General features: G+C 31.1%; 1 protein-coding gene across 1 annotated transcript; it reads left to right on the top strand.

Moving 5' to 3' along the window:
- The first annotated feature begins 9,499 nt into the window (after window positions 1-9,499).
- LOC143047369 (charged multivesicular body protein 2b-like) lies at window positions 9,500-24,772 on the top strand. Its single transcript, XM_076220406.1, has 8 exons — window positions 9,500-9,668; window positions 11,635-11,726; window positions 13,217-13,258; window positions 14,427-14,528; window positions 15,814-15,864; window positions 16,446-16,548; window positions 18,142-18,248; window positions 23,246-24,772. The coding sequence occupies exons 1-8, from the start codon at window positions 9,635-9,637 to the stop codon at window positions 23,351-23,353; spliced, it is 639 nt and encodes a 212-aa protein (XP_076076521.1). The 5' UTR covers window positions 9,500-9,634; the 3' UTR covers window positions 23,354-24,772.
- Window positions 24,773-25,642: the final 870 nt, after the last annotated feature.

The raw sequence follows: 25,642 nt of genomic DNA, 5'->3' as shown, positions 1-25,642 counted from the left end.
ATATCGATATCCTACCAGACTCTTTGAAGAATTTCGACAATGCAGCTACAAACTGGGGGACGATTGAACTGTACAAAGAAATAAAAACGGCTACAATTTGGTAAACAGGGTTTAAATGTACACGTTACCACCGGAAGCCAAATGAAGAAACTACACCTGTACCTAAAATTAAGAAAAATGTGGTATAATATCCGATGAGACAACTTTTGACCACAGAACAATTGAAGGAACGTTACCAACTGAAGGTAACTGTATTGCCTTCAACAATCAGTAAAACCGATACCACATTGTAAGCTATAATAAAAGGCCCTGTTGATGTTTTATTTGGAAACTTTTTGTCTGATTAAAAAAGAAAATTCCAACATAATACATTAGTCCAATTCATTTATTTGTATCATCTCGCTGGTTGGGTATCATGGTGTGGGGTGTGTGCATAGCATGAGACGCTTACCGTGTCGACGCAACCGGTATTGCTTCTTTTAGAGTTCATGCAATTCCCAACTTGTTTTTCTTTTCGTGACCTTGATTTGTCTCTTTTTTTATCAATTTACAGAGATTCTAACACATGTACACCAATACGTTTTGTAAATGTACAACACGAACTCAAAACATTTCAATATCTTTCCATAACAAAGATTTTATATTTTTCAGTGAAAATTTTACATCTACTACAATATTTTGTTCAAAATAAAGAAATTTGATTTGATGTGAAAATCATAAAGTTATCAAATAAATTTTAGCTCAAATACATTATGGCAGACTTCTACTTTGAGATGATTTCAGGGTATGTTATATGCATGTTTGTCAACTGATATACAAATCAATATGAAATATATGTTTGCAAAGATTTATGAATGAAAGATCGATGTCACAGGTTTTTTCTCAGACATGTTTAGTTGCATGTAATCATTTGATAAAAAGCTTATGATATGTTATGATTTTCCTACACGGGAAAGAGTGTCGTTTTTAAGCTGTAAATATACTAGTCAACAAAAGAAACGATACACAAGTTTGAATTAAAATTTATCACAAAATGTAAAAAATAGGAAAAACTATCCAATGAAAAACAATCATTTACAAAGCAAATGCATATGATTAAAAGAATTTGACAAAATTGGAAAGTTACAGAATACCGAGTTATTGGACACAGGGGTCAAATTTACTTTGCAGAAAAAGTCGGCACTTAATTTTGAAGGTGGGAATTAAGTATTCAAATTTCTATAAAGGCATTCAACATTTTAAACAGACCATGTTTAAGTTTGAAAATTTTAATATCATTTTTTGAATTTTTTGGTGTATATACGAGTTTTGAAATAACAAAAATTCCAAAAAAGAATTTTGCGTTTTTGCCTAAAATTTATGGTTTTGATGAGAAAATAACACTCTCAAAAAAATAGACCAATAGAGCATTTTTTTACCTCGGTACAGTGTATCCAATTTCATTATATATGGGAAATACATTGCCGTGTATTGTTTATTTTGTTAAATAGTATAGTTGAAGTAAAAGATATCAAAATAGTTTACTTTATAGACACACATATACATTTTACCCAGAAATATATCTACATGTTTTCCAAAAGAATAACATATTAACCAAGATTTACAATAGATCAAATCTTTTTTAAACTTCAATATTATTTTAACGAGTAAATTTCTTTTCATCTAAGATTAATACCAAATAGAAAAAACATTTAAACCCGTGATGCTACAATGTTCTACAGCCTATTTTGAATCGAAAAAATGGTTATGTAGTGGAACTCTGACTTTTACTCCATTTTTTACTCGTGGCGTTATAAGAACAAGTGAAGTATTGTACGAACAATGATAAGTTATAATGAGAGTATAGATGAGGGTCCTTCTTTTCTGTCTTCTTTATTTTTGTAAGCCATTTTTCTCCAGTGTATCATTATTATTGTGTGTCCATTATTCTATAAACTCTATATATTTCAACACCTCTTTATTCTCTATTCTTTATTTTTTGTCCTTTTTTCTCTATTATTTATGTTTTTGTCCTTTATATGCTATTACCCCCCCCCCCCCCCCCCCCCCGCCATCCATAGTGAAATGCCACAATAATGGAAAAAAAAGAAACATAATATTAACATGTTAGGAATTACAAAATTAAAATAGTACTAAAATAAATGGTATTTACCAACCAGGAGTCACACCGTGAATCTGATCATGATAAATCCTGATATTTGATAATGATTTGTTGAAGTCTGCTTGCCAATGTGACAATCATCCACCTAAGATCACTTAATATCAAACGACATCTATGTATATACAGTATTTAATATATTTTGCAAAGATTTATAAATTTAAGATGTAACAGGTGTTCCAAAAACATATGATTCAACTAGTAAATAGTTTCTATAATAGTCATGATATCATTAATTGATTATGTTGACTTCCGGTACGTTGCTGCGGAAGCTTGTTTCCTCGGGAAATTTAAATGTACAACGCATTGTGATGTAAATTAATATGTTTTACTCCATACCTTTATTCAGTTAAGGTGATAAAATAAAAAAAAATAAAAAAAATAATATTGATTAAAAGCTCATCACAAGTGTACGTACTCCATTCAAGGTCTAGCAGAAAATAGTTTATGTTGTATATCATATTTGAAGACATTTACTTTTTGTAATATAGACACACATATATGCAATTTAAGAAAATAAGCATCATTATAATTTCACAAAGAATAGACTATTCATCTATATTTGAAAATGCCATGTCGAGATAGCACATCCTCATTTTTACGGAGATGTTGTTATTTACCATGTTAACCGTGCCCGGAAATTAAGAAACGATCCTCGTAAACTTATCGATCCTTTAAATAAACTTATTCTAAAAGGTTACCAATTCAATACTGTAATTAGATCATTTGAATATTGTTTTATTGGTATTAATATTGGTTTTGTTATCAGTAAATTAAAAGCAAACTAATAGTATTGTTAAATATATATGCATATACACATGCATGTCCAGGCATGATGTATCTATAATCTGTCGATACCTGTATCTTAGCATTGCACAAGGTCATGTTTTTCTCTGACTGTTTATGACGTCTTTACACTAAATCCATTTGATCTGGGATGTGTACTGATTGATAATTTAGTCTTAGATGCATGATTTTTTTATTAGATGGTAGTGGCTTTGAACTGGCTGTCCGTAACTGCAAGTACTCTCAGATCTGTACTTAGTGTCATTTTGTTGTTGGGATATACAAGTACCCGGCCACGTCCACTCTGTGTTTTTTGTTATATGTATTTCTAATTGTATCCATCTGATTTATTAAGCTTGTTTCAACTGATTTTTATACCTCGTTCTTATGTTGTACTGTTACGCCATGCACTGTCCCAGGTTAGGGGAGGGGGTCTCGCTAACATGTTAAACCCCGTCACATTCTGTATGTATATGTCTGTTCAAAGTCAGGAGCCTGTAATTTAGTGGTTGTCGTTTGTTGATGTGTTGCATATTTGTATTTCGTTCATATTTTTGTAGAAAAGTTAATCCCGTTAGTTTTCTCGTTTGAATTGTTTTACATTTGTCATTTCGGGGCATTTCATTGCTGACTATGCGGTATGGGCTTTGTATATTGTTGAAGACCGTACGGTGACCTATAGTTGTTAATATCTGTGTCATTTGGTCTCTTGTGGAGAGTTGTCTCATTTGGCAATCATACCACATCTTCTTTTTATATTTATAAGAGTTTTATACTTTAAATCATTGCATAGTTTAAAAGTCTGGATATATCTTTATCATTTTCTTTAAACGGCCGAATATAAGGACACTGATATCGTTACAGGCATTTTCACCACTGATTAAAAAAAAGTGTGATTAAGAGTCTAGCACTTTGTTTTTTTTTTCTAAATTAGTTAATTCCTTTTGTCTGTGCCGGGCCGCGAAGTTGCATATAACACATTGAATAAAAGGAAAGGTTATATTGTCAGTTTATTTTTAGACTAAAGAGTTGGAATGTCTCTTTGGTATCTTTTGTTTTTCTTTTGCAGGATTATCTAATTGTTCTACTATTATATGTACAGTCCATAAATGAACGTCCATACATTTACAGTTGAGATGTTTCTTTCGTTAGTGGCATCATACAAACGAGGTTCTCGAAATACTCTAACGCGCTTCTTAGAAACCTGAAATCCAGATATGAACCAGTGTAAAATATTGTGTTTTTCTACAATGTTGTATCCTACTATTATAAAAAAAAAAAAAAAAAAAAAAAAAAAAAAAAAAAATGGAACTCCAAGAAAAAAAAAAAAAAAAAAAAAAATGGAACTCCAAGAAAAATTCAAAACAGAAAGTACCTTATCAAATGGAAAATTCCAAATCTGGAAAACAACTGTCACATTGCTGACTTTGTACTTATGAAGACAATGGTAAACCCATTCAATATCTAGTTCCTGATTAAAATAAATACTTAAAACTATCCTCTATTGCAAAACAAAATCATCCATAGATAAAAGTTTTTCCATTGTTACAAAACAACTGTTTGCTTTACAAATAAGAAATACCTATCAAACCTATGAACGTGCTAGATGTATGCTCGAAACTTACTACTCTGAAGAAAAAAAATAAATAATATACTTGAGTTGTAATTCTATATTCCTATATAATTTTTTTTATATATATTGGAACATTTTCTCTTTCTCTTTTCGATTTTTCACCCCCAACCATCACACCATATTCTCAATTTTTTTTCTCTGTACTTGTTCTCTTCTCTGATTTTTTTTTTCATTTTCTCTTTTCAGTATCTCTTTTCTGTAAACACGATCCAGACTTTCTTGCATTCAATCATTGAATAAATATGCGTATGATACAAGCAGACAAAGAATTTGAGAATAAACTGAATTTCACAAACTCTGTTTACAGAGCGAAACAAACCGTTCCGACAAAGCAAACATAGATCTACTGAAAAAAATCTATGCTTGCATCACTCGTCACTCAAAGGGAAAGTATGTTGTTCGGTGGTAATTTAAAGCGGCAAGCAACCGAGAAAAATACACTTAATAAGAAATTTAAACTAAACGGAATATTTTCATATAAAGAAAACCAAGCAATCAAACAATGGGAAAGACATCTAGCTATCTTGCTTGTCTGACCTACTGGTATGAAAATAATCAACGAGATATATGTTCTTATGAAGGACCAAGAAAGGACAAGCAAACAAGAAATTTTAGCATCAAGGAACACGAAAGGTCAAGCAAATTATTATCATTGTGCTGAATTTCCACAAGAGTGAGTTAAAAAGGAAAAACACAATATTTTGCATTATTAGAAAGTTATTATAACTTAAAGGGGCACTAGCTGTCAAATTCATGTTCACCGCCTTGACTCAAATTCTCATATAATATTATAAAAAGTCTAAAATAAACAATTAACAGCTAGGGCATTGACTCGATAATATGTAGTTTCGTTTCGTGTGTATTTAAGTCTAGACGCCATCTAAATAATTATCGAGATGACCCCGAAAATGACCAACGGTCACATCACACGATATCAACATAAACATAAACATAAATATAAATAGATATATTGACCTCGTGCAAATGGATTTTTTTCTGTCAGTTTGATTTCAAGTTTAAGGTTGAAAAAAAAGTGAATTTTCGATTTTACCTGTTTATGAATGATTTTTTGTTGATCGAATCAGTCAATCAAATGATTTACCTTTGTTTCACTTTCAATGTTGACATTCTTTCCTTTAAATAACCTAAAACACACCTATCATGCATAATCCATCTCTAGCTAAGGGATTAAATTGAAGTTCACATGAATAAGGATTCAATGAGGTCGAATTATTCACATGCAAGTGAATAATTCATCATCAATGTTTCTTAGCTTATTTTGACAAAATTGAACCATACTGGCTGCTAAAAGCGAATAACTATTTTATCATTTCACTTTAATTAATGATTGAACCAAAAAAAAATCATAATTTAATTTTTTTTATGTATCTCGTAGCTAGCTATATATAGTGCCCCTATAAGCAAAGCGTGATTACTAAGTTGATATTCCCTCAGTTTTGAAACTAAAAGTTATTCTGTATACAAAAAAAAACTTGTCTTTTTGAAAACCAAAGCAACCACATAGAAATTGATATTCTAATTAAAAATTATAATACAAATATCCCATTAGTTTTGAAATTAAAAGTAAACATCAACAATTTCAAAATGCTGAACAAGTGCCACAACACCGTGCAGTGTCTTGCAATTTGTGCATTGTTTAACCTTACACAATAAAAATGCTGCAAATGCAGACATGAACTGCACATAACAGTGAGATTATTAGCGAGAATAACACAATTATGTTTTATTTTTTATCTTAAAATATCAGGAATAACATTAAACGCACTTGTTAGTGCAAAGTGTATACCAAGTGGGTTTAAATTGATTGAAAGATGTTGAATGACGGACAATTTCGCATGTTTTGATAATGTTAGTGTGTGCATGTGCTGCCATAGGTGCTTGAGAACACGATGTACCCTATTTTGAGCCCTCATAGTCCCTCCAGTCCCCTTAAGTATCACAAAGTCGAGTGGCACAATGGACATGATAGTATTAACATAGTATATTCAAGGTAGAAATATATATGGTATATTGGTATACATATGGTACAAATAAAATATATACATTTAGAAAATCAGAGGGTTTTTTTATAATGAAAGGGGAATCGAGGGACTATGGGGTTCAACATAAGGTCCTATCCGCAAGCACACTCATGGTCGTGCTACTGCGTGCTGCAATTCGTAAAAGTATATAGTTGCGAGATAAAAAGGGAAGTACATGTATACATGTAGTGATTAAATATTTTGACTAACCAGTGTTGTGCAATCCTAACTTGCACTATGTTTTAAGTGTACTATGCTTTTAACTTACATATGTAATCTATTTTATCTTACTTAGTATGTACTATATGTTTTAAATTGTGTTGTTTTCATGACTTTTGTATGTGTGTATTATATTTTGTTATTAAGTCGATTTGAAAAGCTCACTATAGAGCTTGTGTTTATGTAGTTTATTGAATATCAACTTTAAATTAAACTTTGAATTGAATTGAATTGAAAAAAATAGTGTGTGAAAATGGTCTTTGCGCCACTGAACACAGCAGTACTGTATTGCACCATAGTCCATAGACCAGATCGTTATTAAAGGTTTTGTTTGGTGCATGATCTTATTTACATAAATGTCATAGTCCTTGCATCCCGTTTCCACAGTTTCACACAGTTGTCCATTTCATAGAGCTCAAAAACGCTACTTTAGCTCTTCGTATGAGTATAGTAAAGCGTTTATTTCAAATTTTTTTTACAACGAAGTGTGGTCTTCCATTTTCGCACGTCAAGGATAAATTAATTTCGTTTAGTCTTAAAACTAGAGGCTCTAAAGAGCCTGTGTCGCTCACCTTGGTCTATGTGCATATTAAACAAAGGACACAGATGGATTCGTGACAAAATTGTGTTTTGGTGATGGTGATGTGTTTGTAGATCTTACTTTACTGAACATTCTTGCTGCTTACAATTATCTCTATCTATAATGAACTTGGCCCAGTAGTTTCAGTGGAAAATGTTTTGTAAAAATTTACAAAATTTATGAAAATTGTTAAAAATTGGCTATAAAGGGCATTAACTCTTCAAGGGGTCAATTGGCCATTTTGGTCATGTTGACTTATTTTTAGGTCTTACTTTGCTGTACATTATTGCTGTTTACAGTTTATCTCTATCTAAAATAATATTCAAGATAATAACCAAAAGCTGCAAAATTTTATTAAAATTACCAATTCAGTGGCAGCAACCCAACAACGGGTTGCCTGAATGGTCTGAAAATTTCAGGGCCGATAGATCTTCACCTAATGAACAATTTTATCCTGTCAGATGTGCTCTAAATGCTTTGGTTTCAGAGATATGAGCCAAAAACTGCATTTTACTATATGTACTATTTTTAGCCATGTCGGTCGTCTTGGTTAGCGGGCGGGTCATCGGACACAATCTTAAAACAAGATACCCTAATGATGATTGTGGGCAAGTTTGGTTAAATTTGTTTTAGTAGTTTCAGAGGAGAAGATTTTTGTAAAAGATTACAAAGATTTACAAAAAATTGTTAAAAATTGACTATAAAGGGCAATAACTCCTTAAGGGGTCAACTGACCATTTTGGTCATGTTAACTTATTTGTAGATCTTACTTTATGATGAACATTTTTGCTGTTACAGTTTATCTCTATCTATAATAATATTTAAGATAATAACCAAAAACGGCAAAATTTCCTTAAAATTACCAATTCAGGGGCAGCAACCTAACAACGGGTTGTCCATTTCATCTGAAAATTTCAGGGCAGATAGATCTTGACCTGATAAACAATTTTAACCATGTCAGAATTGATCTTAATGCTTTGGATTCAGAGATATTAGCCAAAATCTACATTTTACCCCTATGTTCTATTTTAGCCATGGCGGCCAGCTTGATTGGTTGGCCGGGTCACCGGACACATTTTCAGACTAGATACCCCAATGATGATTGTGGCCAAGTTTGGTTAAATTTGGCCCAGTAGTTTCAGAGGAGAAGATTTTTGTAAAAGTTAACAGACGACGACGGACGACGGACGCCAAATGATGAGAAAAGCTCACTTGGCCCTTTGGGCCAGGTGGGCTAAAAAATGACATAAGATCGGCAAAATAACAAGACTATATAAATTGCTATTCTGTCGAAGCTGGCAAAATCGCCACTGCCTAATCGACTCAGTGAAAAGTGTCACATAAAATATGCTTATCTTATTTCTTGATCGAGATATGTGAAACGCAAAATGAATAACCGTCAAATCAAGTGTATAAGAAAAATACGATCAAACTTGAAATAGATATACAGTCATTGAACAAAAGTGAGTTCCTACTAAAAAATTTCCTATCATTTCCGCTAAAATTAATATTTTTCTAAAAAAAAAAAATACCAAGTTAAATTATAAGGGATTTTCATAAAATAGATATCATAAGATGTAGTAATGTGTGAAGTTTAATTGTTTATGTGGCCATAATTTCCGTGAGCGTTGTTTTCATTTTCTGATGGGTTAAACGGGCACAAATTCATTTTTTTACAATTTTAATTTGGTATAATACACAGCAAACTTTTCCAGAAATGTTTTCTTCGTTTTCACCTTGTCAGAAAATTAAAATGAGCATGAAGAATATCATTACCAAATAAACAATAAAACTTTAAACTTTTCTGTATCTTATATATGGTATTTATTTTACATCCATTGGCCGTGTATTTAGCCTACTTGGTAATATGTTTTTGAAAAATATTGAATTTAGTTGAAATGATAGGATATTTTTGGAGTGGGAACTCATTTTTGTCCAATGACTGTATACATAGTAAAAATTGACTCTTAAAATATCACAAGCACTAGTGTACATGCAAATTCTATATAAGGCCGTCCTTGGTCATCATCGTGTTAGTGTCATTCAAGGTTTTTATCTTAACCAATCAATCTAGGTGTCGCTCTGGTTTGTTGCTTCCGGGTTTGTCACAATCATGTGAAGAAAACTGTGATTTTGCTATTTAAAATAGGTTTAGTTGACTCATTTCTAAACAATATTATACATATCAAGGTGTAAGCATACAAGTAGTTGAAGAAATGTCGTTCTTCTCAAAGAAACCAACTGTAGAACGTAAGCTTGATTAAAACTTGAGACCATAAAAATAAGAAACGGAAAACTGTACACAACATATTTATATTTTTTGTTTATTGTATAAAACTATTTGTGATATGGCGTGAACATTGTGAAATGACTATACATTTGTAGATTCATGTTAAATCTGCAAAAGAGGACACATTCTGTCAATCTATTTTTCTAAAGAAATAAGTAATGTTTAATCAAGTAAAAAGTTCTCTGGTTAATAGATTATAGAGTATGAAAGTTTTCTATTCAATCTTATTCTATTCTATGAATTATAGTTAACCCGTACCAATGTAAACTCGTACCAACGTCAACTCGTACCACTAAAAAAGAACTCGTACCACTAAAAAAGAACTCGTACCAATGTAAACTCGTACCACTGCTAACTCGTACCAACTTATTTAAATGCATTTGATTGGTGTTTAATTATGAATATATACTGTTATTATTCTCAATACCAATCTGTAGCTAATGTTCCATGTGTATTAGATATAGACAATACCTTGGCAGATTTGATTTGTTGTTTCCCTTGAATCATTCTTTTTTAAACTTATACTGATAACCATTGGATTTAATTTTTAATCATTCCAAATCAGTTACATTGAATAGATTTGGGTACTTTTCTTTTGTTTCTCGAAGGAATTTTATTCACTGAAAGAATTAATTTAGTGTGTTTTAAAGGTTGTAAATTGTTTATGACCAACATGTTAAAGGTATTAAATTTTTTATATATAATATTTTGCACAAGGTATGATTACCGACCGAGCAAGGGTTGCATAGCCAGTGAAGGTTTTTTTTTTAGTTGTAATGATAAACGAAGGAGGTAAGGGCAAAATAGCCAGTCAGTTAATATATTTTTAATGGTACGACTTCCAAGTGGTACGACTTTAAGTTGGTACGAGTTAACATGGTACGAGTTTCCGTTGGTACGAGTTAACTTGATTCCTATTCTATTCTACCATTTAGTGACTGCCTTCAACAAATTGAAGATTATGTCACAGGAGGAAACTTACAACAAGACATACATTTGTAGATTGAAAAATGTACAATTTTTAAAAAATATGAAAAAGTTTAAAAAATAACATGTTTTGTATAATTAAGTAAGATGTTTTGAGTTAATACTGATGCTTTGAAATTGAAGATTTGAAAGAGTCTACTGAAGTGCAATTTACAATGTTATCCAGTAGTTTGTTCCAGTTGGTAATAGTTCTTGGAAAATAGGATTCTTTTTATGGGTTACAAGAACATGAAGAATGACCGAATAACACTATTATTTATCTGAATTACTGAATAACACTTGTAATAACCTAATAATACTTGAAATTTTAATACATGATATTGGTGACTTTTAAACATTCGGATAAAAACAGTGTTATTCGGTCATTTGAGGTATTGCTTATAACTTACTTACTTAAGCTTCATTTTAATGTTCTCTTTTCTCCCATTATAAAAATTGAAATTTAACATGATAAACAGTGATCAACATAGTTTTAATCTATGTTTTGATATAAATATTTTAAAACTTACTTGTTCCAATGGAATTGTAACTTGTCAAAAAAAAAAAAACATGGAGTCGATTTGTTTCTGTGACGGTAGCCATGGTGAACTGTCTTGTTAACTTACAGTGTATCTACATGCATGTAGCTGATTCCAGTCATCTGTAAGTCTGGTTAGAGAATAATATGTGTTTATTTTGTTATAAAGTACATGTATTTGACAAAGAACCAGTTTTTAAATTAAACCAATGGCCGAATGGGTCTGTCAAACGTGTCAGGTGTGTAAATGTATCATGTACAACACATATATATCATGTATATGCTCAATAGAAATACATGTAGAAAAAGAAAACAAGCATCTATTACAATGTATTATATGTATAGTATACTTGTTGCATTTGAATTTATCCTATATAAACAATGCCCATATATAGATTTATATTAAAATCTTATTATTTTAGAATCAATAAAACAGAATGACAGAGTTCTAAGAAAAACACAGAGAGATTTAGAAAGAGACAGGCATAAGCTGGAACTTGAAGAAAAGAAACTTGTAATTAATTATCAAATATTTTCTTACATGTCATATACATATGTATGTACAATGTATATGTATATATTTTAATTTGAATAAGAAAAATTACCTTGAAACCATGCATTGTTTTAGTATTTTGCATGTTTAATCTGCTTATTTGCTTTTCGTTACCCATTTGACACATGCTTTGAAAAACAAATAAATTTATCATTAGGTAACCGTAACTCTTTAAAACTGTTCTCTATTTTATATTAAATAATGTTATCTCATGAAAAGAGTAATATTTCTATCTAACTTCATATTGAAAAAGTTTGTAATCAACATGATGGTAATTAATATTTGAAATTTGAAAAAAAATATTAACTTTTTATTTCTTCATGTTTATGGTTTACTCAATAGACATAAGAAGATATGGTATGAGTGTCTATAAGAAAACTCTTTGTCTCCATCCAAATCACAATTTGTAAAAGTAAACTATTATATGGTCATCAACACTGAGTCAGTGAGTCTTGGCTCACACCGAATAAACAAGCCATAAACCATGTTTACATAGATGAGGGGGATAGGACCTTTATCAGGACACCGGGATCGGGTGTTTTTAAGCTCGGGATTTCGGGATTGACCCTTTCGGGATCCGGGAATCCTTTTTTTCGGATTTCGGGATGTCGGGATTTGCTTTATTTAAATTCAGAACCTCTGGATTTCGTTTTTTCAAGTCCAGGATATCGGGATCAAGACCCCTCCTATCCCCCCTCATAGATGAAAGTGCTTACATGTAATTTCACATTGATAGTTTATAGATGTAGAAAAAACATTTCCAATTCATGTTAATCATTACAAGTAATTTTCTTATTCAATATAATATCTCATATGAAATACGAAGATGGTGTACATGTGAAGATACCCTTACACTTTTTCAATGGAAAATCAAACAAACTATGGTACATGTATGATAATGAGAATCGATGAGTTACCAAAGACCAAATAAAAGAATTTAACAACTACCCGGTATATATATCCTTGTATGAACTTTAACAATGAGCAGGGCAAATATTGCAGAGCAGCGTTAACCTATAAAAAGTCAAATGTAATGTATTTAAAATGAGAAAACCAACAGTCTGAGTTATTTGAAAAACAAATATGATATATACAACAAATTACAACCACTGAATTACTGACTCATGACATGGACAAAAATAAAACAACAAAAATACAAAACTCCAACGGCGAAACTTGTTTGAGCACCTCACCCTCTCCTAACCTTAGACAGTGATGTTACACATGTAACAGTACAACATAAGATAAAAAATGTCAGTCTTATCAGTTCCCCAATTTCCGTTTCAAGAAAATCGCAACAATTTTACATCATATTTGTCTAATAAGTGAAGAAGGAACCTTTTTCACGGCTGCACGTGAAAAAAACTGGCAAAACAGGTTGCATGAAAATAACCCTTTACCACCCTCTATGACAGTGTCAACTAAACAAATTAATGTTTTATATTTTACAGGAATTGGAAATTAAAAAAGCTGCAAAACAGAATAATAAACAGGTAAGAATTTGTTTAGGTTACTTCTACAATAAAAGATTTAGATAAATTCTCTACCAGTATAATTTGTACCTGTCCATGGCAAAGTTCACATTTGAATATCACTTCCCTTTGACAGGAATTCACTTGCCACAGATGACATGACAGTGTTCTCCCCAGGCCCTTAAACATGTTAAAGCACTGGTGATATATTTCTACCATGCTGCTATCTTGGATGATTTTATAATAGAATGTATACATGGTATAGAGGGCCATGGTCATGATGGTGCTATATTTTTTGGAAAACTAATCTTATGTTAATTTCCATGCTTTTTGAAAATTCTGAGCAAAACACTGAATGAAATGGAAACCTAAAACAATGCAGTTATAAAAAGGATAAATAAACAGTTTAATCATCTTGTATTGTATTCAAAAGGCAAATCGAATTCTATAATCCCTACACCAGGACCATGAACATTGTTACTCAAGGAAACTTATATTTTCCCTTCTAAATAGATGGAGACAATTGCATTTAAATATAAAAAATAAGATGTGGTATGATTGCCAATGAGACAATTCTCCACAATAAACCAAATGACACAAAAATTAACAATTATTGGTCACTGTACAGCCTTCAACAATGAGCAAAGCCCATACTGCATAGTCAGCTATGAAATAACAATGTAAAACAATTCAAACGAGAAAACTAACGGCCTATTTTGTGTACAAAAAATGAACAAAAAACAAATATGTAACACATAAACAAACGACAACCACTGAATTACAGGCTCCTGACTTGGGACAGGCACATACCTACTAAATGTGGCGGGGTTAAACATGTTAGCTGGATGTTCACTTTACTTGCAATAGGACCAGTGATTAGAAATTTGCAATACTTTATTAGGATCAAAGAATTTTTATGAAACAAAAAGGTTATTTGATATTGAAAGGGACATTTAGATAGAGAAATAATAAGATAAGTTATTTATATCTGAGTGATCAACAGTATTGTACTTGAAAGTTTGAGTTATTCATTGTAGATTGAAATTGACATTCCTCACATTATTATATAGAATGTTATTAAAAAAACAACATCAATTTTGTCATGTTCAAAAAATATTTATTTTGCATGAATGATTAATTATATAACAGTAAACACAGGTGTCTAACTGAACTCTCTTACTTATTTTAGGCATGTGTAGTTCTAGCAAAACAATTAGTAAATTTGAGGAAACAGAAAACAAAGAGTTTTGCAATGGGCAGCAAAGTAGGAGCAATAGGCAATCAACAGAAGGTAAGAATTATGACAAAGCATAAGTAAGCCAAATTTTTATTACCACTTAACGCTAAAAGTGTGCTGTTTAATTACGGTACTAGAATTGTATTTGCCAGTTTGCCAGATAACCACAAAAACTGCTTTAAATTCAGAAAAACATAATTCAGAAATACAGAAATACACAATCTTTTTGCCACATATTCATGAATTTAAAATTGAGAATGAAAATGGGGAAGAAGTCAAAGAGACAACAACCCGACCATAGATCAGACAACAGCTGAAGGCCACCAATGGGTCATCAATGTAGTGAGAAACTCCCGCACCCGGAGGTGTCCTTCAGCTGGCCCCTAAAAAAATATGTTTCCTAGTTAAATCATACAAAACTAGCAAAGGCCAGAGACTCCTGACTTGGAACAGGCGCAAAATTGCCGCCTGGTTAAACTTGTTTTTTGTTTGACAAGTTATCAGTATTTTCACTATCGTTAATCTTTCAGTGGGTATAAAAGTGGAATATATGGTTCACTGAGTAAAGTAACTAACTTTTATTCATTTAGAGAATTTCTATTAATTAAATGACAATTTGAGTTACATGAATAATGTGCATTCAAAGAATATGATATTAAAAGGAGACGTGTTATGATTAATAGGTCAACATGTTATGATTGCCAGTGAAACAACTATCCCCCAAAGCTCAGACAAAGTGGATGAAAGCAATTATAGGCAACTGGATTGCCTTTAACAAGGAGGAAAACCCTTACTATAAAATCAAATCTAAAAGGTTTTGACATGAAAAGTATGAAACAATTCAATTGAGAAAACAAGGTCCCTAATTTATAACAAAACAATTTACAAAAAGCAAATATCAATGAATATGACAGGCTTGAACCAACAACACCCACTGAATTACAGACCCCTGACTTGGGACAGGTTCATATAGAATGGCTGGGTAAATCATGTCCTAACATTTGACATTGGACAATGGTGTAACCGTACAACATAAGAAAAAATTAAAAATCAGTTGAATAAGGCTTAACTCATGAGATGGATACAAAGCAGAAATACATTTACAATGCAATAGAAACACAAACAAGATGTGGCAGGGTATTTATACATCCCTTACAAAAAATATGCACAACATAAAGAATTGAGATTACTCACAGTTACTGACAGATGAGTTTTTTTTCCAATTAACTTAGTTAAAACAAAATTAGATTGATAGAAATATGTATTAGAACTGCATTGCTAGACTTACAATGGTACATGTAACTGAAGCACTTTACACTATTTGAGTGTTTTATTTCAGTTAATGCATTCTAATATGAAGATGGCTGGTGCAATGGGGACTACCACAAAGGTAAGAGTAACGGCAGTATGCTTTATTTGGTTCACTGTTTTGTGTCGCATGAATGCACAATTAGGCAATTACACATTGGCAAAGTAATAATATAAAAATATTTGTGTTAATCCATTTGCTCTATTGACAATTCATCTTAACCCCAACATTCAACAAAATAAATATTTGTATATTAAGGGAAATAACTCAAGATTTATTCTGAAATTTTGTAGGGTTCATGTATCTCATGAATATAATGAGATTCACAATGTTGTTGTTGGATAATGTAGTCTGTTTTTCCGTCCAGTATTTTATTCGTGGTTTTTTTAATGAAATATTCATAAATAGATTTTGAAATTCACAGTAGAATTCAGTGAAATCTTGTTGATCATTGCCAATTTCATCTTTGATGAATTAAAACTAGATTTTCTCTTTTGCTGTATTATGGTTGTTGTATTATTTTGTTGTTTACTTTTTTGTCTGAGAAACCCCAGATCACATACATGCGTTGTTCTTGTTTTTCTGTCAATTTGATAATCATTTTGTAATTGTTTTAAAAAGAATAATACAAAATGTTAATTTATAAAATTATATTTTTACAGACAATGCAACAGATGAACAAAGTTATGGATCCAGTAAAGATGGCAAAGACAATGCAAGACTTTGAAAGAGAGAATGCTAAAATGGGAATGACAGAAGAAATGGGTAAACTTCTATATGATATATAGCAAAACAAGAAAATTGAAGTTTGATAATCTATTCGATATTTTCAAGTTAATCACTCATTCTTCATTAAGAATTATAGTTTAAATTGATACAGTCTGGGTTAAGGTTAACTTTTTCATACTTTCATAATTGAAACTTTGGTATAGGTTTTATTTTTTATGAAGCAAAATATTAGAATCACTTAAATACGATTTTGTCAACCTATACATAAAGATCTTGAATCTTGGATAAAAGCTTCTTCAAGATCAAGAAATAGCATTGAAAGATAATAAATAAACTTCTTTAAATATTTTTTTCTGTATTTTACCAATAAAAGTAGTTTTTGGCATTCAACATGACTACAATTTTACTCTTAATAGCAGACTTGACTTAGGATTCTGAAGAATCCTTTTAAATCTTTTTCAGTATTTACCACACAAGAAAAATATTCTGACAGATATTTATATAGACTTTATTTCATATTACTGACTATTTACTCAGTCAAGCAGAGTATGATAGGGAAACAGACATGTGTTAAAAGTGACTTGCAATTATCCTAATAATTTCTGATAATATCTATAAAATGTGTTTCAAACTAGTTTATAGTGATGCCAGTGTATCAAACTTGTATTCTGTCACTTTAAATATATGTTAAAATCACATTCATTTCATCACAGAAAGCAAACAGGGTAAAAGGAAAATGGATCAGATTGAATTCTTAAAATTCACATAAACTGTTGCATGTATAATAATTTATAAAACACTTTACAACAAATAAATCAAACTTATTTTAGTCATCTTATATGACAAAATATACCTATTTAAGTTTATGATAAAAATTGTATTTATTTACAATTAGAACTATAAGGTTAATTTATTCAACAGTTCTGTTAGTTTTTCAGTCAGATGCTACTAAAATCCATAAATCGCATTAGGTCTCTGGGAGTCCAAGATTTTATCAATTTTATACTGAAAAGCATATCAGATTTATTTCCAGTTATATATACTGTTCCGAGATTCAAGTTAGAGCATCCAAGAGAAGTGAAATTTCTTATATATAATTAAGGTGGTACCTAACACTACAGGGAGATAACTCTGTAAAATCAGCTAAACATTTTAATTACGTCGTGTTGTTAAGGAAATATTAAGCTTCTCAATGATCAAAATTAGTGTTTATCAAACTGCTATGTAACCTATGTTATTTTTCTGATAAATTGGTTGAATCAAATTTTTTGAAAATTTTATATTTTTGTCAAAGGGTCAAAGTAAATACTTTGTCAAAATTTTATGAAAATTAAACGAGCCAAATAAATTTTGGTGAAGGTGTTGGGTACCACCTTAAAGCAATTTGGTCTGGAAATGACTGTTTTCTGATGATTTAAACCTGTATAGAAAACATTAAACAGGTAATCCATAATGTCCAATCACAAGATAGGTAGCCTATTGAAAAAAAAATATAAATTATGGTGTCAAAAGAGAGTATTATAAAAATAGTCTAATTAGAATTTGATAGAATGTAGTTTCTTCTTTTTGTTTTTCAGTAAATGACACCTTAGATGATATTCTAACACAATCATGTTTGATATTTTTCAGTAAATGACACCTTAGATGATATTCTAACAGAATCAGGAGATGAAGAAGAAGAAGATGCAGTTGTATCACAGGTTCTGGATGAAATTGGTATTGAAATCTCAGGAAAGGTATGCAATGAAATATTTATTGAAAATATAAAGGGACATAACTTGAGAACAGTGAAAGTGATTTCACCCAAATCTCAAACTTGGTCTATGTTTGTTGGTAGTTAGATTTGCTTATAAGTTTCATAGCATAATATTGAGGCAAATTTATGTTTAGAACACAAACTAACTTTGGGGCTTACAGACAGAACAGGGTTGAACCTAATGCCACCTCTGCCACTGCCATGGCATACAAAATAAAATATACAGATATAAGAAGATGTGGTATGAGTGCCAATGAGACAACTCTTCATCAAAGTCAAAATTGGTAAAAGTTAAACCAGTATAGATCAAAGTATGGTCTTCAACATGGGGCCTTGGCTCACACTGAACAGCAAGCTATAAATTACCCCAAAAATGACAAGTGTTAAACCATTCAAACGAGGGAAAAAAAGTTCTAATCTATATAAAAAACAAGAAACACTTATGAACTACATCAACAAACGACAACTACTGAACATCAGATTCCTGACATTTTGATGACAAAAAAAGATATAATTGTACACCTCTAAAAGAAAACTAGATTGCTTGCTATCTTTTACTTCACTACAAAAATGGTATAAATTTGTTTGCACTGAATGGTTATTCAACCCCAAAGATGCTCTGGGCAAGTTATTTTGTATATTAATTAGTTTTTGAAACAAGTTACAAGGAACATCAACTGAAAAAAAGATATACATGTATGAATCATAATAACTCTTATTATAAACTTACCTCCACGAAAAGCCCAATAGCATCAAAAGTTGCATTAAATATATAATCAACAATGAACTAAACATTATAGTCTTGAGAGGGAAAACACTTAATGACAGCAGGGAGTCATAAGTCCTCACATTCCTAACACATTTTAAAATGGTACAAAACACAGGGAGATAACTCTGTAAAGATCAGCTGAACGTTTTAATCACATTCTATTGCAAGCTTCTCAATGATCAAATTAAGTGTTTGTCAAACTGCTATATATCCAATGTAAATTTTCTGATAAAGTGTGTGGTTCAATTTTATTGTTGTTTTTTTTTTTTTATATATTTGTCAAAGGTTCAAAGTAAATATTTTGTCAAAATTTTATGAAAATTAAACAAGTCAAATTGAATATAGTCAAGGTGTTTGGTACCACCTAAATGGATGATAAATCAATCAAACTTTATGAACATTATTTAATATTTAAGCCAGATTCATTTAAGAAAGATCCCAGATGATAAGTTGAAATAATCTATTTTTACTCAGACTTTAGTTTTCTATATTGTGTTCTGTGTACTGTTAAAATTGAGAAAGGAAATGGGAAATGTGTCAAAGCTACAACAACCCGACCATAGAGCAGACAACAGCCAAAGACCACCAATGTTGTCCATATTTTGATTGTATTATTGGGATACGATTGCTTTCAAGCAATCTGTAGACTTATACTGGTGGCTCAGAGCATTGCCCTCACGTCAATCGTTTTATTCTAAACATTAAGGAACATCTCAGATTCTTATGATTGTCTTGCTTTAAAGGTAAAAACAAACAAAGGGATTGAACTTTAACAACTTTCCTATAATGTTCTTTTCATAATCTTCATGTTTGATAATTCCCTTGACTTATATGCGTGTTTTTAACAACACGGAAAATCAGAATTACGCAGTATTTATATTTAGTGTTTTTCTAAATTTAGAAACACGTTAGAGGGAATTCCCAGTTTGATAAAATGCGAGAGTTCTCTGAATTCCGATAAATCTATTTCTGTCATATAAGAACTGAAGTGGAGTTTTTCTTATATTTTACCTTTATGAAACTGATATTTGAGATTGTACTTCCATAAAGAAATAGAGAACTATCTAGGTCGTTTAATAAACATTTAATATACGTTCTTGCTCCAGGTTTTTTTTGGAAATTATGCGCATGCGTATAGTTTTCTTGACTTTGAGGGGTTTTCGATTGAATGGTTGCTCTGGATTCCCTACTCAATTAATTAATTTTAAACTCATGGGATCTTTTCTATGTATGTCTGCTATTGAAGGTTATTATTGTTGCATAATTTTAAATCATATGCATCATTTAAATGAAAATAAATATAGTCCACATCGTAGAACACCCCTTCAGGCAAAATGGAGTCTTCCATATTATTGTTTCCAATTGTCTCCCTTCTGGAAGTAACTTCCGTGAATTCTGAATTAAAACAATAGGTCGAGTATTAGCTCGTTCTGTCAATAAAGTGTATTATATTAAAAATGATCGAAATTTAAACCGATAAATGTGTACGGAAAGGAGTCATGATCACTGACCGAAAGGAAATTAAATATTTAAAGAGTTAGGAATGGGGTTCCTCCTAGAATTAACGTAGGAAAATAGGTGATAAGATAAGAAGTGAAATACCTTCTCTCACTCTGAGTCTCAGTGACTGCTGTGGAAAGTAAACTTGGAATTGATAGTACAAAAATAAAACACAATAGGCCTAATCGCATTGTTCATACACTTTTATCCGGGATTGAATATTTTGTAACTATTTTACATGTGCAGTTGAATTAGTTTTGAAAATAATATTATCCAGCTACATGTATACATGTACATGTGTCAACGAAACAACGGCAATCGTATCCGTCAGAGCAATCTGCTCTTTGATTTTTATACGACCGCAAAATTTGAAAAATTTTTCGTCGTATATTGCTATCACGTTGGCGTCTTCGTCGTCGTCGTCCGGCGTCCGAATACTTTTAGTTTTCGCACTCTAACTTTAGTAAAAGTGAATGGAAATCTATGAAATTTTAACACAAGGTTTATGACCACAAAAGGAAGGTTGGTATTGATTTTGGGAGTTTTGGTCCCAACATTTTAGGAATTAGGGGCCAAAAAGGGCCCAAATAAGCATTTTCTTGGTTTTCGCACTATAACTTTAGTTTAAGTGAATAGAAATCTATGAAATTTTGACACAAGGTTTATGACCACAAAAGGAAGGTTGGGATTGATTTTGGGGGTTTTGGTTCCAACAGTTTAGGAATTAAGGGCCAAAAAAGGGCCCAAATAAGCATTATTCTTGGTTTTCGCACAATAACTTTAGTATAAGTAAATAGAAATCAATGAAATTTTAGCACAAGGTTTATGACCACAAAAGGAAGGTTGGGATTGATTTTTGGAGTTGAGGTCACAACAGTTTATGAATTAGGGGCCAAAAAGGGGCCCTATTAAGCATTATTTTTGGTTTTTGCACCATAACTTTAGTATAAGTAAATAGAAATCTATGAAATTTAAACACAAGGTTTATGACCATAAAAGGAAGGTTGGGTTTGATTTTGGGAGTTTTGGTCCTAACAGTTTAGGAATAAGGGGCCCAAAGGGTCCAAAATTGAACTTTGTGTGATTTCATCAAAAATTGAATAATTGGGGTTCTTTGATATGCCGAATCTAACTATGTATGTAGATTCTTAATTTTTGGTCCCGTTTTCAAATTGGTCTACATTAAGGTCCAAAGGGTCCAAAATTAAACTTAGTTTGATTTTAACAAAAATTGAATCCTTGGGGTTCTTTGATATGCTGAATTTAAAAATGTACTTAGATTTTTAATTATTGGCCTAGTTTTCAAGTTGGTCCAAATGGGGGTCCAAAATTAAACTTTGTTTGATTTCTTCAAAAATTGAATAAATGGGTTCTTTGATATGCCAAATCTAACTGTGTATGTAGATTCTTAATTTTTGGTCCAGTTTTCAAATTGGTCTACATTAAGGTCCAAAGGGTCCAAATTAAACTAAGTTTGATTTTAACAAAAATTAAATTCTTGGGCTTATTTGATATGCTTTATCTAAATATGTACTTTGATTTTTGATTATGGGCCCAGTTTTCAAGTTGGTCCAAATCAGGATTCCATATCAAGTATTGTGCAATAGCAAGAAATTTTCAATTGCACAGTATTGCACAATAGCAAGAAATATCTAATTGCACAATATTGTGCAATAGCAATTAATTTTCAATTGGAGTTATCTTTCTTTGTATAGAATAGTAGTTGATAATATATGTTGGAAATTTGCCAGACATGACTATGATGTCATTTTCTATTTTTATTTGCCAATAACTTTATGTAAATAACTTCATTGGAAATTTGCCAATATAAAATGTTGCTGATGAAGCTTTTTTTCCTTATCTTATCTAAAATGTTTTAGATAATGTATGTTGGAAATTTGCCAGACATGACTATGATGTCATTTTCTATTTTTATTTGCCAATAACTTTATGTAAATAACTTCATTGGAAATTTGCCAATATAAAATGTTGCTGATGAAGTTTTTTTTATTGTTTTATACAATAAACAATGTATATTCACTTTTACTACCAACCAATCTTTACCATTCAGTGATAACAAGCACTTTATTTTACATTTTAATATTTTATGATGTATTTAAAAGAGTAGTTATTGTTGCAAACTCCATTAGAAATTTGAATTAATATCAGTTTTGGAAAAAGGGAAACGGGGATGTGAAAAAAGGGGGGGGGGGGTAAATTTTTCTCATTTCAGATTTCATAAATAAAAAGAAAATTTCTTCAAACATTTTTTTGAGAGGATTAATATTCAACAGCATAGTGAATTGCTCAAAGGCAAAAAAAAACTTTTAAGTTCATTAGACCACATTCATTCTGTGTCAGAAACCTATGCTGTGTCAACTATTTAATTTTAGATTTAAATAAGAAGATATCTTTAATTGATTTGTAAAATCTTGACATTTGTTTTGTGTAAAAAAAACCCATGTAATGTCAAAAATTTGATCACAATCCAAATTCAGAGCTGTATCACGCTTGAATGTTTTGTCCATACTTGCCCCAACTGTTCAGGGTTCGACCTCTGCGGTCGTATAAAGCTGCGCCCTGCGGAGCACCTGGTTTACCATGGCTTTGTATGTGTGTTTTTGAATAATGAGTTTTAATATCCCTTTCTTGATAAACATTATGCAAGTTTGACTTTCATTGACATTTTTTATTTTATCCTAATTTAGATGGTAGATGCACCTTCTGCGCACAGAGGAAAATTAGGAGAATCTTCCAAATCAAGAGTCACGGACGATGATATAGAGAAACAATTAGCAGCACTGAAAGATTTATAGGTGTAGATCGTGTATTTGTGTGGATGTGTGTGGTTGTGTGAGTGAAGCTCTGAATGAATGATAACTGCATACAGTTTGATAAACTGTGATATTTATATGTTTAAGAGCAAGCTAGTCTTGGCATTATTTATTTAACTGTCATATGCCGTTGGAAAATTAAGTGCCTGTCCAAAGACAACTGAAAAAAGAAAAAAAATATTCAAAGAAAATAAATTTATGAATAAATAGACAAATACATGAATTCTTATCTTGTTATTTTCTTAAATTTTATTCTGATAATAATTGTTTTAAAGAAAAAGATTTGTCTGAGTAGTAATATATAGTTTCCAACACTGCAACAAGTGTATTACGATATTTTTCAACTCGAGACAGTTAAATTTTATTATTTAAAGCGCTAGGCTTAAAGAGTTTTTTAAATAATTAAAATTTAACAGTCAAGAGGGGAGGAATATCGTAATACACCAGTTATAGTGTCGGAATCTGTTTCTCTGATGATTTTGATCATTCTTCTTCAAAGATTTTCAGAAACTTGTGTTCTCTATATGCGACGTCATCAGGCAAGGTCGCCTTTTTTCATTACATCACAATAGGAAAATTCAGAAGAAAACAAAACATTTTGATGTCATAATCAAATTTTGACCTATCATTTGCCGAGAACAGATATTTCACTACTGAGGAGAAATATTTTTCTCACACCGGTCAGGAAATGTGAAAATAGCACAAATTACAGAAAGTAAATTCTTTATTAATTTCAATCAATTAACACATGTCAATTAGTCCATGTTTTAGAATTCATTTCATATTTAAAACTTTTTGTAAAGATACTTATGTCATATGATTTAGGCTCCATTCTGTTTCCAAAAAAGGAGCTATTCTTGGACTTTCATTTATTGCATGAAAAATTAAAAGATAAGTTTTTTCTTAAAGTTTTTGATCAAGCTGTTTTACACAAGTTTAGAAGGATGTGATGTTATCTTGATATTCAAGTTAATTAAGTGCATGTTTTTTTTTGTATTACCACCTAAAATTTCAGTCATTTTAATTTTTTAAATGATTTGTTCCTTTGTGTAATTAAATTTTGTTAAAATATTGTTGTTATTAAATTCGTTGGATATGTATGTATGAAACATTTATAATATAAGTAAAAAAAAAATTGTAGGGCATTTACTGTCAAGTGTTTGATTGACAGATATTTTACCTATTGTAGCCTCCCATAGTCCGCCAATAAAACATATGCAAATCAATTGCAAACAAAACAGGGAAAAGTACATGTGTATATTGTATTTAAATTTCACATTCTGCAATTTTAGAACTGATAATACACTATTCGTGGTTTATTTACATATTGCATAAGTTGTGTAATAATTCTTGATTGTCACCTATACAAACGTGTAATAAATTATCAAATCAGATTTTAAAGATTGTTCATTATTTTTTTCCTGAAAGGTCAATAAAGCTATTTTTATCACCAGTCCAAGCTTGGTTAGACTTATTGTTATAGTTTAAAGTTTTGAAAATTTCTGGATGATACCTCATGCCAGCTAAAATTGAGAATGGAAATGGGGAATGTGTCAAAGAGACAACAACCCGACCATAGAAAAGACAACAGCAGAGGGTCACCAACAGGTCTTCAATGTAGCGAGAAATTCCCGCACCCGGAGGCGTCCTTCAGCTGGCCCCTAAACAAATATATATACTAGTTCAGTGATAATGAACGCCATACTAAGCTCCAAATTGTACACAAGAAACTAAAATTAAAAATAATACAAAACTAACAAAGGCTAGAGGCTCCTGACTGGGGACAGGCGCAAAAATGCAGCGGTGTTAAACATGTTTATGAGATCTTAACCCTCCCCCTATACCTCTAGCCAATGAAGAAAAGTAAACGCATAACAATACGCACATTAAAGTTCAGTTCAAGAGAAGTCCGAGTCTGATGTCAGAAGATGTAACCAAAGAAAATAAACAAAATGACAATAATACATAAATAACAACAGACTACTAGCAGTTAACTGACATGCTCCACAAATAAAATATATCAGTTGAATGCAACTTCTGACATCCATCTTCACTGAAGTACACGTTTTTAATTAGGGGGTCACTATAAAAGATGGAGAGAAAACTATTTTTGGAGTTATTTTCCTTTAATTAGATATAAAAAGATGTGGTATAAGTGCCAATGAGACAACTCTCCATCCAAGTCAAAATTTGTTAAGGTAAACCATTTAAGGTCAAAGTAATGATTATTCTACCAATGTTTTGCGTTTTCATCTATAGTCTGGTTATTTG

This window comes from Mytilus galloprovincialis, chromosome 10 (genome assembly GCF_965363235.1).
Source record: "Mytilus galloprovincialis chromosome 10, xbMytGall1.hap1.1, whole genome shotgun sequence".
Classification (NCBI taxonomy): Eukaryota; Metazoa; Mollusca; class Bivalvia; order Mytilida; family Mytilidae; genus Mytilus; species Mytilus galloprovincialis.
The sequence above is the reverse complement of the archived record's forward strand: the minus strand, read 5'-3'. Positions and strand labels throughout refer to the sequence as shown.